This window comes from Leopardus geoffroyi, chromosome A1, assembly GCF_018350155.1.
Source record: "Leopardus geoffroyi isolate Oge1 chromosome A1, O.geoffroyi_Oge1_pat1.0, whole genome shotgun sequence".
Lineage (NCBI taxonomy): Eukaryota > Metazoa > Chordata > Mammalia > Carnivora > Felidae > Leopardus > Leopardus geoffroyi.
Genome location: NC_059326.1, coordinates 139,085,570 through 139,101,117, shown reverse-complemented (window position 1 = coordinate 139,101,117; position 15,548 = coordinate 139,085,570). Strand labels below are relative to the sequence as shown.

At 44.4% G+C, this 15,548-nt stretch overlaps 1 protein-coding gene across 1 annotated transcript in view; it reads right to left on the bottom strand.

The window, feature by feature from the left end:
• HEXB (hexosaminidase subunit beta) overlaps positions 1–13,016 on the bottom strand; it is a 32,043-nt gene extending 19,027 nt beyond the window's left edge. Inside the window, exons 1-3 of the mRNA XM_045495578.1 lie at positions 12,472–13,016; positions 8,746–8,891; positions 5,102–5,167 (exon numbers count right to left, since the gene is read on the bottom strand). Of these exons, the coding sequence (XP_045351534.1) occupies positions 5,102–5,167; positions 8,746–8,891; positions 12,472–13,001 (742 nt within the window). The 5' untranslated portion in view covers positions 13,002–13,016. The remainder of the gene's footprint in view (positions 1–5,101; positions 5,168–8,745; positions 8,892–12,471) is intronic.
• Positions 13,017–15,548: the final 2,532 nt, after the last annotated feature.

The following is a 15,548-nucleotide window of genomic DNA, read 5'->3' as shown; positions in this document are numbered from 1 at the left end:
ATATGGTAAGCCCACAGCTCACCTCAGACTCAATGATAAAAAGAGCAGCAATAAGACAAGGATGCTCACTCTCACCACTTTTATTCAACTTAGTATTAGAAGACCTAGTCAGAGCATTTAAGCAAGAAAAGAAAAAAAATAAAAAATAAAAGGCATCCAAATCAGAAAGGAAGAAGTAAAATGGTTACTATTTGCAGATGACATATATAGAAAACCTTAAGATTCCACAAAAAAAGTGTTACAATTAATCAATGAATTCAGTAAACTTAAATGATAATCAAAATACCAAAAAAATCTGTTGTGTTTCTATATTACCAGAACTAGAAATTAAGAAAACAATCCTATTTACAACGGTATCAAAAAGAATAAAATACAAAGGAGTAGATTTAAAAAAAAATTTTTAATGTTTATTTTTGAGAGCGCGTGCATGCGCACGCATGAGTGGGGGAGCGGCAAAGAGAGAGGGAGACACAGAATCCGAAGCAAGCTCCAGGCTGTGAGCTGTCAGCACAGAGTCCGACATGGGGCCCGAACTCATGAACCATGAGATCATGACCTGAGCTGAAGTAGGACTCTCAACTGACTGAGCCACCCAGGCGCCCCTATAGGAATAGGTTTAAGCAAGACCTCTACCCTGAAAACTCTAAGGCACAGATGAAAGAAACTGAAGACACAAATGAATGCTAAGATAGTCAATGCTCGTGGATTGGAAGAATACCATTAAAATATCCATACCACTCAAAGCAATGTACATATTCAATGCAATCCCTATCAAAATTCCAATAGCATTTTTCACACAAACACAACAAACAATCTTAAAATCTGTATGGCACCACAAAAGACCTCAAATCACCAAAGCAAGTTTGAGAGAGAAGAATGAAGCTGGAGGTATCACACTCCCTGATTTTAAACTATATTACAAAGCTACTGTCATCAAAATAGTATAGTACTGACATACAATCAGATATACTAATCAACATAATGAAACAGAAAACCCAGAAATAAACCCATACATATATGACCAATTAATTTACCACAACAACAAAAAAACAACTAGGAAAAGACAGTCTCTTCAATAAATGTTGGGAAAACTGCAGCCACGTGAAAAAGAGTTAACAATGGACCACTATCATAAACTATACACAAAAATTAGCTCAAAATTGATTACAGACTTGAATGTAAGACCTTCCTAGAAGAAAACACAGGGTGGTAAGGTCCTTGACATAGGTCTTGGCAACGACATTTTGTATTTGACACCAAAAGCAAAGGCAACAAAAGCAAAAATAGATAAATTAGACATTTACTAAAAGACTTCCACAAATGACTTGAAACAAAATGAGAAGACAACCTACTCTATGGCAGAAAATATTTGCAAACTGTACATCTGATGAGGGGTTAATATCCAAAATATAGGAAGAATTCACATAACTCCACAGCAAAAAATACTCTGATTTTAAAATGGGCAGTGGTCGCCTGGGTGGCTCCACTGGTTGAGCGTCCGACTTCAGCTCAGGTCATGATCTCATGGTCCGTGAGTTCGAGCCCTGCATCGGGCTCTGTGCTGACGGCTCAGAGCCTGGAGCCTGCTTCACATTCTGTGTCTCCCTCTCTCTCTGCCCCTCCCCCGTTCATGCTCTGTCTCTCTCTGAATCAAAAATAAAAATAAACATTAAAAAAAAATTTTTAAATGGGCAGTGGATCTGAAAAGATGTTTCTTTCAAAGACGACATACAGATGGTCAACAGGTACATGAAAAGGAGCTTGCTCAACATCAATAATCATCAGGGAAATGCAAATTAAAACCACAAGATACCATCTCAAACCTGAAAGAAAAACTATTATCAAAAAGACAAAAAGTGTTGGTGAGGAAGCAGAGAAAAGGGAACCCCTGTGCACTAATGGTAGCAATGTAAGTTGGTGCAGCCACTGTGAAAAATGGTATGGAGGGCCCTCAAAAAATTAAAAATAGAGGGGCACCTGTGTGGCAGTCGGTTGAGCAACCAACTCTTGATTCCAGGTCAGGTCACAATCACAGGGTATTGGGATCGAGCCCTGCATCAGGCTCTGTGCTGAGCCTGGAGCCTCTTAAGATTCTCTCGCATATTCTCTCATTCTCTCCCCCCCCCCCCCCCCCCCAGCTTGCTCTCTCTCAAATTTAAAAAGACAAAAATTAAAAATAGAATTACATATGATCTGGTAATTGCACTTCTGGGTATTTATCTGAAGAAAATGAAAAAATAACTTGAAAAGATGTGAGTGCTGCCATTTTGACAACATGGATGAACTGTGAGGACATTCTGCTAAATAAAGTAAGTCAGACAAAGACATATACCATATGATCTCATTTATATGTGGAATCTCAAAAAAAAAAAAAAGCTCATAGATACAAACAACAGATTGGTGGTTGCCAGAGGTGTGGAGTGGGAGTGGGCAAAATGAGTGAGGGGGTCAAAAGGTACAAACTTTCAGTTGTAAAATAAATAAATCCTGGGGCTGTAATGAACAGTATACTGGCTTCATTTCATAGTACTGTGTTGCATATTTGAAAGTTGCTAAGACAGTACATCATTAAAGTTCTTCTCACAAGAAAAAAATGTTTTTAATTAATTAATTTATTTATTTGGGGGGACGGGGGGTGAGGGACAGAGAAAAGAGGCAGGGAGAGAATCCCAAGCAGGCTCCACCCTGTCAGCATAGAGCCTGATGCTGGGCTCAAACTCACAAATCGTGAGATCATGATCTGAGCCAAAATCAAGTCAGATGTTTAACCCAGACACCCCAAGGAAAAAAAAAATTGCAACTATGTATGGTGATGGATATTAGCTAGACTTATTGTGGTGAATGTTTTGCAGTATATACAAATACTGAATCATTATGTTGTGCACCTGGAGCTAATAATATTATGTCAATTATACCTCAAAAAAACAAAGATAGGAAATAGAAAAGAAAAAAAAATTTCAAAGTCATTTTTGTTGTATCTTCTCCCTCCCTCCAAATACAAGCCCCAGCTGGGAAGAGTAACTTTGGAATTTTCTGTTAAGTGCAATACACTCAATACATTTACTATTTAGAGCATTGCTTTGAGCATCTGACATTTAAGAGAAAAATCAGGTTTTTTCTTAATTTTTTAATTTTTAACGTTTATTTTTGAGAGAGAGAGGTAGACACAGAATCGGAAGCAGGCTCCAAGTTGTTAGCACAGAGCCCGACACAGCACTCTAACCCATGAACTGTGAGATCATGACCTGAGCCTACGTCAGACACTCAACCGGGCCCTCCAGGCACCCTGAGAGAACATCAGTTCTTGAACTGGAACCTAATCACTGAACGTTCTCAGAAGTGCTTCATTTTGATGTGATTCATAGCAAGTAACAATAAGGCTCTGTTTTCCCTAACAAACTTCAGACAAAGGCAGACTGAAAGGGCGGGCCTAAGCCGGCGGACTCCATCTTGTTCTGTGTCCTTCACCTAGACCACGCCTCCTCCCCTTGCGTAACCTCCCGCTCACCCATTCAAACTTCCTGATCAAAACACGCCCAGCGACCTGCGTAACAGGACTCTGACCCTTTCCCAGCCAATCGGCCGAGGCCACGCCCCTTCCCCAGCCAATCGGCTGCCCCTAAACCCCTATAAAACCTTTGTGCTTTTGAAACTCGCTCTCTCTCCCTGGTATCTCACCGCTGCGTAGGTGCAGGTAGGGGACTGAGCTCGAGCTGGCTCGAATAAAGGCTCTTTTGCTTTTGCATTGGACTTGGCTCCCTGGTGGTCTTTGGGGATCACGAATTCTGGGCATAACAAGACCAGACTAAAAAAGCTTAAAACCACATAACATTATATATAAATGATCTAGATGATAATGATTACAGTTACATTTGTAGTAAACACCTATAAATATTTTCATGTTCTATTTTGAAATAAGATTGAAATCATATTATTATTACATACAGCATCACAATGATTATTTTATTTCGGATAACATTCAACCTGAATCAAACCCAAGACCACTTGTATTTTTAATTACTGTAAGTTTGGTTAGCTCACATTTAAAAAAAATTATTCTTTTTTAAAACCCTAGTATTTGGAAGTCACTACAACAACATCTCAAATTAGAGGAGTAAGAGTAAAAGAAGCTTTTGCACAGTGCAAGTCAATGTTCCATTACCCTCACTTTGAAATTCCGACTCTGGCTGAAATTCAGAAAAAGCTTTTAAGGTTTCTCTCCGCCCACTGCCTCCCACCTCTGTAGGTATGTGTATCTTTCACACTGTCCCTATCAACTTGGTGATGTTTCTAACTCCACAGGGATTTAAAACGGGGGGGGGGGGGGGGGGGGGGAGGGTAGGTCTCTCTCCCTTCTCCCACCCCTGTGGTGTGTGTGTGGCTGAAGGCTCCTCCCCACGGCTTCTCACAAGACTTTCAAGATCAAGTGATTCCTGGCCAAGAAACAAAAACAGAACCACCCCCCGTTCCCCAGTGAAAACTGGTAATAAGATCAGGAGCAACCCCAAGAAGAGACACTGGAGAAGAACCAAGCGGACCGTGTAAGGAACTGCACAGGAGACGGTACACGTTTATGCTGTGTCGAGGTCACTAGCATCGCACTTTACCAAGCTGAAAGTATCCCCACTACTTGGACTGACAGGAGAATATGTCTTATCAGGTAGATTCTTTTTCTCTTTGCTCCCGTGCTTCTGCATGAGTAGGTTCCCTAATAAATCTGAAACCTTTTGTTTGTAAATAAAGAAATTTTTTAAGTGGAGGGAGGGAGAGACTTGCTACCAAAGGCAGCAAGAAAGGAATAATGAAACAAAGTGAAACAAAATCCCCAACTCAGCAGGTTGAGCCACTTCTAGCTCTGTCAACATTACAGTCCCCAGAGCATGGAAGACTTACACTCATGAATAATTATAATAACCCTCCGACATTTTTTAAAAGGTCAGACGATCTTTCTTCTGTGCTCTAAGTGTACACGTTTGATGGAAATTATTTTGCAAACAACCGACGAACCATCTGTAAAGGGTCTAAGGAAGCAAAAATTTTGCTGTGCCCGATCTCCCAAAGCACCAAATGGAAATGTTTCTTCGACTAGGAAATAACTTACCTCGTAATACTCCCCAAACTCTGTTGGCCTTGAGGAAAGCCACTGGCTCTTTCACAAGTAAAGCATCTGCAGTGGGGGGGAAAAAGTTTCTCTCTGTTAATCCCTCAGTGACACACAGTGAATTTCCTAAACATGTAGTTAATATTTCTGGACCATTCTTTCCTCCCTAGCTCCAGGCCTGTTTCTCCAACTGCCTCCCGTACATTCCTCACAGAGATATCCTGCGGATTCCTCGAACTCTGCATGCCCAAAGCTGAGCTCCCCCACTCTTTCCTGCTCCGTGCTGCCCCTGCCTGTCCCTAGTGCCTTCATCTCCATGAGGCACCACAGTGCCCTCCTACCAGGTGAACTTTTCGAGTCAGAAATCTGGGTGACATCTCCACAATTCTTTATTTTCCCCTCCAGGAGAGTTATTCTCTCCACGGCCCCTCAACAGACTAGGTTCCTAATTCAGCTATGACTTTAAATCAAAAGTGCAAAACGTTCCTCAGTTCCTTAGTTCCTTGTGAAAGCCTCAAGTATCACTCCAGTCTTCCACTCCACCGAAGGCCAGAGACTTACCTCCACTCTTTCTCTTCTCCTTCTGTGCTTCCCTACTTGCCGGGCACCCACCTTCCCAGCTATTAGCCTAAATATGCCTTAAGGTTCACTTCCTAAGTCACATGAGCTAAATTCAGCTTTGTCCCAATCAACAAAAGGTTCACACCCAGGTAGGGCAGGTTCCAGTTGGATGCTTCTGGACAAAGGTGGGGGGGGGGGGGCGAGCTAATCTCTCAATCTTTTAAATCCCACTCTGTGTAAGGCTGTCCCAATAGTCATTTGAGACTTTTGGAGAGGTTTGGAGTCAAACACAGATAAAGTAAAGCACCAGACAGTACAGAGAGACTGAAAGCTGAAGGGTGTGGAAAGATGGGGACTCTGCCACAGTAAAGACACTCGCGGGCTGCAGGTTAATGACTTAGTATCATATCTGGCCTGCACCATCACCCTCCACCACCACCACCCACACTGTCCTAAAGGAGCAGGCCGCAGGTAAGGAAAAGAGCGGTCAACAGCCAATAATCAGGTGACTCTCTCAGGTGACAGTCTTGTGACAAGGCAGCTGTTTCCATCAGAAGATTGCAGTGCTGGCTAAGAGAGGGATTGCTATTTTGAGTACAATGTAATCACATTTCCTCTCCACCTCTATCAAGTTCTTAGCCACCAGACTCACGGGATGCTGTTTAAAAACATGTTTTGCTGCAACATCGTTTTGAGATCTCCCAGAAATAGTTGTAACACAAAGAATCACCTAAACACATTAACATGTTGCATGTACTTGATGCTTATTATTTTCCAATAGCCGAGGATGCAACAAGGGTTCTGATTCAACTCAACGCAAAACCCACAACGAGAAAGCAGTTAAAACGAGATTTTGTTTTCTTAGAAGCTGGAGAATTTTAATTTTTATTTCAAAACCAAATTATGAGTGTTCACAGTGATTACCTCCCTGATGTGGGATGGGAGCGGCACCTTTGACTTTTCAGTTATCCCCTTCTGTGCTTGCTTTCTGCGCTGTAATTACTTCGTTTTCAAGAGTGTGCATACAAATAACATCAATATGTTATTGTTTAAAAATAAAATAGGTAAGGCTAAAATCGCCTTTGAGATGCCCACTCAAGTCCCTCTACTTTCGTCAGAAGAAATACGCATCACACCTTTTCCCGGGTATTGACACACACACACACACACACACACGTGTTAACAAATGTAGCATGGCTTCATATGTGCGTTCCTGTGCGTGTGCTGAAATACAAACAGTATCCTGCATTAGTATACAACGTCCTTTGTTCAACCCAGCAGTTCATCTTGGCAGGCTCTCCAAGTCTGTTCTTTCAGTCTGCCTCTTTATTCTTCACTGCTTGTGTTCTTTAGTGTGGAATGACAAGGCATAGTCATTCTTGCGGGGACGAACATGCAGTTTTGTTTATAACTCTTCACTGGTACACACAAGCTGCGTCGAACATCCCTGTTATATGTAATTAATGCTCTACAGGAGAAACTAGGTCATTCCTGGTTCACAGGGAATACACATTTCTAATACATAATGCTGCAACACTTGTCACTCCCTCCACCATTTTCCCACACTCCGCAGCAGCTGGTGTCATTTCCATCTGTGTTTAACTTTCTCAGCATCTTCATCAACTAGTTCAAAACTTAAAACTAGTTTATCCTTCCACCAGAAAAACACAATCAGCTTGGCCCAAGGAGCTTCTCTTTCAGAATAAAGGTTTGCAAAGCTGAATGGATAACAAGCTCTAACTCTCCCATCTCAAAACACTGTATATTCTGGAATTTACAGTATGTCATTACTGTTGCTAACAGACCGCAAAGACTCCTTGGCAAGTCAATGACCCTTTCTATCTCAATTCAGATTGTAAAACATAATTCATGAAGGGTCTGAGTGCGGTCAACTGAAATCACATGTCTGATGTTGCCCAAGAATCCTGTTTCTCTTCTAAGAACAGCTACAGAATTGAGAAATGAACTTATTTTTCCGAGGTGTATTATTAAGAAATGTGATCTATACTAAGAGGATGAAGAGACATACTGAACCGTCTGTAAAGCATTCTGAGGACAAAGGAGTCACTCTTTTCTCTGAGATCTGGGGTATCCCTTCTATCCTTACACCCAGCTCACCAGTCTGCTCTCTCTGTACTTAATCTATCACCTACAACCTCACACTGCTCCCGTTGGTTCCTTGGTGTATATTCCACGTTTTCCCCAGTCAGTAGCCCCTACCGAAACATTTTAGGCAACAAAAATATCTTACAGCTAAGTTTTGTATATATCCTGAAATGAAAGAGCTCCAGCCCCACCCCCAGTTCTGTATCATTTCTGTGTCAAATAAGATTACAAACAGAGATCATGGAGGTACACACAGATTTATCTTCAAAATAAAAGCGAAGAGGGGCGCCTGGGTGGCGCAGTCGGTTAAGCGTCTGACTTCAGCCAGGTCACGATCTCGCGGTCCGGGAGTTCGAGCCCCGCGTCAGGCTCTGGGCTGATGGCTCAGAGCCTGGAGCCTGTTTCCGATTCTGTGTCTCCCTCTCTCTCTGCCCCTCCCCCGTTCATGCTCTGTCTCTCTCTGTCTCAAAAATAAATAAACGTTGGAAAAAAAAAAAAAATTCAAAATAAAAGCGAAGAAACTGCCTGATGTCCAAAAATGAGTTATTAGCCAAGTAAGTTACTGCACTAAAAATGATGCATAGAAAAATATTTCATTACATGTTCATTTTGCTAAACAAAAAAAAAAAAGGCCAAATACAAAAACCCCACTTTCACATAATTGTTTCTCATACGTTTATACTTCTATCAACGTATAATATTTCAATGTATCACTCTACAAAAAAACCACATCTGAAATAACGGTGGTCAAGTGAGTGCTGGGGTTATGAATGATGTACTTTCTCCTCTTCACTTCCTGTGCTTAAAGATGTTCTACAATGACTGTGCATGACTTTAATGTTAAGTTGAAAAATAAAAATCATAAACTCACTGGCCAAGAACTCACAATAGTTCATGGCATGGAAGCTGTTTCTGGCACTTAAGTCCCCAACGAGCAGCACAGGACACGACACGCTCACGTGAGCGTAGGTACTCACAGGACTCGTCTGAAGTGATGTTGGGGAAAAGATCACACTCCGAGTCCAGGACAACTGTGACGAGAAGTTGCTGTAACTCTATCGCACTATTAGGTTTAGCAGGGCGACGCTGCCTCTTGTCGAAACCAAAAATGTATTCGTGATATCTGTGTGAGAAAGAAATTCAAATAAAGTTTTAAAGCACCGCAGCCAAATTTTACATACATATGTGGCAGTGGACATCCCAGTGGGGCTCCTCCAATCCCGGCCACCCCGTACTGGTCCAATTAGAGGCTCTCATCCCAAGCTGCACATCAGCACTTCCGGGGGAGCTTTTTGAAAATACTGAGGTCCAGACCTCCGGAATCAGAATCTCTGAGGGTGGGATATAGGCACGGGAATTTGAGAAGGTACACCCACACTTCCAAGTGCCTCATATGAAGAGACTGTTAAGAACCAGTAATCAAACCAATAATGGGAATCCCATCACTCTTGGGGAGGCAAGCCAACTGCACCCAGTGATGGAGGTGGTGCATTAGGGGTAATGGTGGCAGAAAGTTTCCTACACTAAGTGAGCCACAAAAGCCACATTTCTCTGTTTGTGATACCTGGACTGGCTGTAGCCACACTAAAGATGGCACAGATGGAAAGAACAAGGATTCCCTAATGATACTGTTGAGCCACTTAGTCAAGTAGCTGTGGAATCCTGTTTTGGACTTCCTAAAATGTGAGATAATAGGTTTTCTTATTGCTTAAGCTTGACTAAAACAGAGTTCCTGTTACCTTCCAAAAAAAAAAAAAAAAAAAAAAAACCTAGCTAATACAAAAACCCCCCCAAAAGAAGGTCACTAGCCTACAGAATTCTCACCAGGGTCTTGAAGATTTACCTTTTGCCGGTACCCAAATACCAGAGAAAGGGGATATTAAAACAGCATTTAAAGGTGCTAAAGACCTGACAGGCTTCAAAGCAATCATTTAAATAACATTTTATAGATTTTAATAAGCCAGAGGCTGTGTATGCTACTTAAGTGTAAGAACACCTTGTGTTTTTCCAGAAAAGTAAGGAGAGGTAGGAAAGTTCCAATGAGTCTGGAAGCGTATGGAAGTTAACCAGTGACAGAACAGAATGGACGATGATGCTGGGGGCCCTTTCCAAGGGAAAACCTTGACAGAATCAGAAGGAAATTAAGAGGGGCACCTGGGTGCCTCTGTCAGTTAAGTGTCTTGACTTCGGCTCAGGTCATGATCTCATAGCTCATGGGTTCGAGCCCCCACGTCGGACTCTGTGCTGACAGCTCAGAGCCTGGAGCCTGTTTCAGATTCTGTGTCTCTCTCTCTCTCTGCCCCTCCCCTGTTCATGCTCTCTGTCTCAAAAATAAACAAACATTAAAAAAAAAATTTTAAAAAAAGGAAATTAAGATCGCTGAACTGTATAGTTAGAAATGGTTAAGATGTGGGTGCCTGGGTGGCTCAGCAGGGTAAGTGTCCAACTCTTGGTTTCTCCTCAAGTCATGATCTCACAGTTCTTCAATTCGAGCCCTGCATGGGGCTCAGCACTGACAGTGCAGAGCCTGCTTGGGATTCTCCCTGTCCCTCTCTCTCTCTCTCTCTGCCCCTTCCCCTGCTCTCGTGTGTGCTTGTCTGCTCTCTTAAATGAACTTAAAAAAAATTTAAGAAGAAATGGTTAAGATGGCAAATTCTATCTTATATGTATTTTATCACAGTTAAATAAATTTTTTAAAAAAGGAAATTAAAATTGCCAGCAGCTCTGAATTTTGAGCTAGGTGCTGGCTTGGCCCAAATAAGGAGAACTTTGGTCCTAGATATTAAAACTAACAGAAAACTCAAAGGGTTCTAAACCGATGGTGTCCAAGGTATTTGGGTTAATTTTCCCTTTCAGGAACTGAGGGAGTACAGCTATTCATTCATTAAAAAAAAAAAATGAGTGACTCAGGGCACCTGGGCGGCTCAGTCAATTGAGCGTCCGACTTCGGCTCAGGTCATGATCTCACAGTTTGTGAGTTCGAGCCCCATGTCAGGCTCTGTACTGATCGCTCAGAGCCTGGAGCCCGCTTCGGATTCTGTGTCTGCCTCTCTCTCTCTGCCTCTCCCCCGCTTGCGCTCAGTCTCTCTCTCTCAAAAATGAACATTAAAAAAAAATTCTTTTTAATTAAAAAATGAGTAATTAGCATGCGACGGACCTTGTTCTACAAGTTGAGGAAGCTGCCATGCACCAGACCCAGCTCTCTCCTTGCAAAAAACACAGTTTGAAAGCAGGGTTTGTGATAGAAGTTGGGCCCCCCAAAGACAGGAGCCTCTGGCTCTGAACTGCCTAGGGCATAGACCGTGTGTCCACCTAGAGCCTTTGGAACATATCCATCATCTCTACGTTCTTCCAACCACACTGCACTTATACTCTGAAATAGATATTGACCTTCCTGAATTCCTAGAATGCTCCCCTGAATGCTTTCAAGTCTTAGCCATAAGGGCTAATGTTTTATATCCTGCTTCCTAACAGCGTAGGGTATAATTAACAGCTGCTTCACACACCAGCCATGGTTAGTTAGGCCAACTCCAGATAATCACCTGCACTGCCTCGAAATGCCAAGTCTTGTTCTCAAACCATCTCACCACTGACTCAAGCCCTTGTTATCCAACCACTGTCAACTTGACTTCCTTGCTCTCTTGCCATAATCCTCGTCATTTCAAGCCTATCACCCAGTCCTCGTTTTACTAACAGTATGGCACAGAAGGAAAATACAATTTTAGACACTGAGTCCCAAAGCAAACGTGGTAAGCATGTTTGTTTTTTTTAAATATTTCCTAGCCAGCACCAAATTACAATCCTTCCCTGAACTCCAGGCCTTCAGGAGACTCCAGCCTACACAGGTCTCACGGTGAGGGGACACCAAAGAAAGGCTGTTGAAACACCTCCCCAGGTGCAATCAGCCTTCTGTGTGGTGTGGCCAGCAAAGCCAGGCTGTCTGCTGCCTCCTCATCCCCTGATTCACCCCGTCTGTGGCCAAAGGGGTTGCAGACGTGGAAATGTGGTGAGCTCCAGAACAGGAAGCAGGGAGAGCCAGCACATGACGCGCTGGGAAAAGACGAGCAGAGACTGCGATGAACCCATTACATCGAAGTAATTAGATGCAAGCATGGAACATTTCCTAAGAAACAGATTTTGGGAGTTTTGGGCAATGCTCCAACCTGAGGACTTTCTGCCTTCTGAACTGTTACCTGATTTGGCCAGTGGGGTGGGGAGACTGCAGACGGCAACCAACTTGGGAGTTCTCGTGTCAAGCATTAAGCACTCATTTTCCTCCTAGAATTCTCTTCACGTAAGAAGCTGCCACACTCCAGCCCCTCCATCCGCCCTACTCTCCCCTCCAAGGCGAAGCTGGGCACAGATTCTGAGCAGCCTACTCCTTCCCTCTCAGTATCCCGCACGCAAACCAGGGTTCCAGAATGCCCGGGAAGTCCCTTAGCACGCAGGAGGGGGAGGGGAAGAGCTTGGGTTTCAGCGGCTGTCTGAGCCGGCTCTCCCACCTTCTAGACCTGTCCCTTTGGCGAGGTCACGGGCCAGCTCGGCACTGGTTCCTTATCTGCTGAACGGGAGGAAAACGCACGCGTACGGTCGCGGGGGTGACAAAAGGCGCGCAGGGCTCCCCTCCCCTCGCCCCCCGCGCCGGCCCAGCGCCCCAGGGGGTTGGCCCCGCCTCCGCCCGGCAGCGCGCCGGGAGCGCTCACCGCCGAAAAGCTTCTTGCAGGAGGGAGCAGGTGGGGCCGGCGGTGGACGAGGGGCCGTAGCCGATGGAGAAGTTATCGCGGGAGAGGTGAAGCAGGCGCGGAGACGTCTTCACCGAGAGCGGCATAGGCCACAGGGCCGGCTCCGGCGCGGCGGAGGAGCGCGGGGCCAGCGCCGCCAGCAGCGCCAGCAGCGCCGCCAGCCCCAGCCCGCGGTGCCTCATGGCCGGTCGGCCCAGGTCTGGCGGAGCTGCAGCCCGCGCACCTGACCTCCGCCGGGACCCCGAGGAGGAAGCGCCGAGCACGGGGGCGGCGGAGTCAGCTGACGGCGCGCCCCGCCCAGGCCCGCCTCCCGGCCTATGGGACCGCCCCGCCGCCCTCCGCGCCCCGCCCCGCCCCGCCCGACCCGACCCGACCCGACCCGAGGGGAGGCCCCGGGAAACGCGGCGCGGGGCTGGGCCGGCGGGGGCTCCTGCGGCGGGGGCTCCGGAGGCTTTGCGCCCCAGCCCAGACCGCCCCTGACCGCCGTTCATCTTGAACCGTAGCCTCCCGTCGGAACCCCCGGGGGCAGACTTGTCAGCAGGTGGGGGGTTCAAAATTAGGCGAAAGGTTTTCTCAGTGGATCTTGGCGGAGGACTTCGCGAGACTTCACGGGGACGCCGTGGGCCCAGTTAATTAGGCAGATGATACAAACAGGCAGTGTATTACAATGAGCGATTCATATTGCCACACTGCCATTTTCGAAGAAATTATAAGCGTGACAGTTACAAAATAGAACAAAAATGTGTCAATCATTTTATTCAACTATTAAATAAGTCAGGTTCGAAAGGTAATTGAATAAAGCAATGTTAGAATAAGATTGCTAAATAGGAAATTGGGTAGCGTGCTACGGTGACTCAGCCCTAAGTATCTGACAGCCTGGAAACTCCCATCCCCACTCAAGAAAAAAAAAGTAATTCCGTTTATAGAGAATTCCTGAGAGCAGCCTCAATGTTTATTGTGGCAGGCCTCTCTGCATCTTTGGAGATAAAACAGCAGATCTAGAAGCAAGCAGAAACAATGTCATTAGGTCCAGTGTGGCAAGGGTTCAAATGTCATCTCTCTCCCTCTTTCCCTCCCCTTGCCCCTCTCCCCTGCTTACATACCTCTATTTTTCAACTCATTTTTTTCTCCATATTGGCTTCATTGTCAGACCGGCTCTTCATGATAGCCCTCTTCTTGGGTGGCAAGGACAACCCCTCAGGGAAGCTTATGCCCCTTACTCATCCCCGTCAGTCCTGAAAAAGGATCCCAATTGACAAGTTTGATAGCACACCTAAGGCAAAGGAGTTAAGTTATATGACCCAAGGTGGGATGGAGGGTGCTGATGTTCCCCAAAGAAGAGGTTATTGAAGAGAAAACTATGGGGGCATGTGGGTGGCTGAGTTGGTTGGGTGTCCAACTCTTGATTTCTGCTCAGGTTCATGAGTTCAAGCCCCCCACCTGGCTCTTCGCTGACTCTACGGAGCCTGCTTGGGATTCTCTCTCCCTCTCTCTCAAAAAATAAATTAAAACAAAAACAAACAAAGTGCAGTCCCAAAATGGCATCACTTAGGTTAAAGCCCCAAGTCAGTAAACCAAAACTTAATACCTAACCTAAATACAATTTCAACTCCCCAGGAATGTAACCTTTAACCAATCAACATGGAATTTTATGGTCAATACTAGGAAATTTACGGGTAGACCCCATACACTCTCCTAAGGAGCACAACCTTGCCTAAACAGAGTATTCCTTGCTAACAAATTCTTTTCTTCTTCTTTTTAATGCCCTCTCTTGCTTTAATTTTTGTTTATTTATTTTTAGAGAGAGAACAAGTTGGGTAAGGGCAGAGACAGAGAGGGGAGAGAGAGGGAGAGAATCTCAGCACAGAGCCCAGTGCGGGCTCGAACCCACGAACCATTAAGATCATGATCTGAGCCGAAACCAAGAGTCGGACACTTAACCAGCTAAGCCACCCAGGTGCGCCACCCTCCCCCTGCCTCTTGCCTTAAAAAATGTTTCTCTTATTTAGCTCAGTGGAGCTCCCCACTACTTTGCTACATGGGAATGCTGCCCAATTCATGAATCACTTAATAAAGACAATGAGATCTTAAAATTTACTCTGTTGAGTTTTGTTTTTTAACAAAGTGATCTGTTACCCGAAGAAAGAGAAAAGGATACTAGGCAAGCCCAAACCACATATGTGCCATAGTAAGAATTCTGAAAATTTTGGCGAAGACCTATAAGACTTCAAAGAGGATTTGTGGGGCATGCTTAAAATATAGTTATTCCATTACAGCAAGCACCAGTGCCACCTTATTGGTCCCTCTTCTTGTAATTAATACAAACTTAATTTGCAATATTCATCTTCACTGCCACTTCTTACCGTTAATTGAAGGCTAACAGCATAATTTCTCCAAGGTTCAATCTCCAATTCATATTGTTGCAATTGCCATTTCTTCAATGGCAACTTCGCCTTGTGTATTAGCTATTGCTATGTAACAAATTACTGCAAAACATAGGAGCTCAAAACAACAAATAATACATGATAAGATAACAGATACCTCACAATTTCTGTGGATCAGGAATTCAGGAATCTTCGCTGGGTGAGGCTGGCTGAGTCTCTCATGAGGTTGCGATCATCTGAAGCCATTTTTCTAAAAGCTTGGCTAATGCTGGAGGCTAAGTGATTCTAAGCTAGCCGACATGGCTATTAGCAAGAGACCGGAGTTACTTACTGGCTGTTGGCTGAAGTCCTCAGTTACTTGTCACGTGAGTCCATAAGGTTTATTGTGCATATTTACAACATGGCCGCTGGCTTCCCCAAGGCCAAGTGAACCGAGCGAGAACAAGAACAATAAGGTTTTCATATAATAAAAAATAAAAAATAAAAAAATAAAATTAAAAAAATAAAGAACAATAAGGAAGCCACAACACCTTTCTTTGGCTTCCTCTTGTCAGGATGCTTCCACCATATTCAATCCCTTAGAAGGCAGTTACTAACCACAGCCACGTTCAAGGGGAGAGAAATTAGGCTACACTTTTTCAAGGGTGGAGTCTA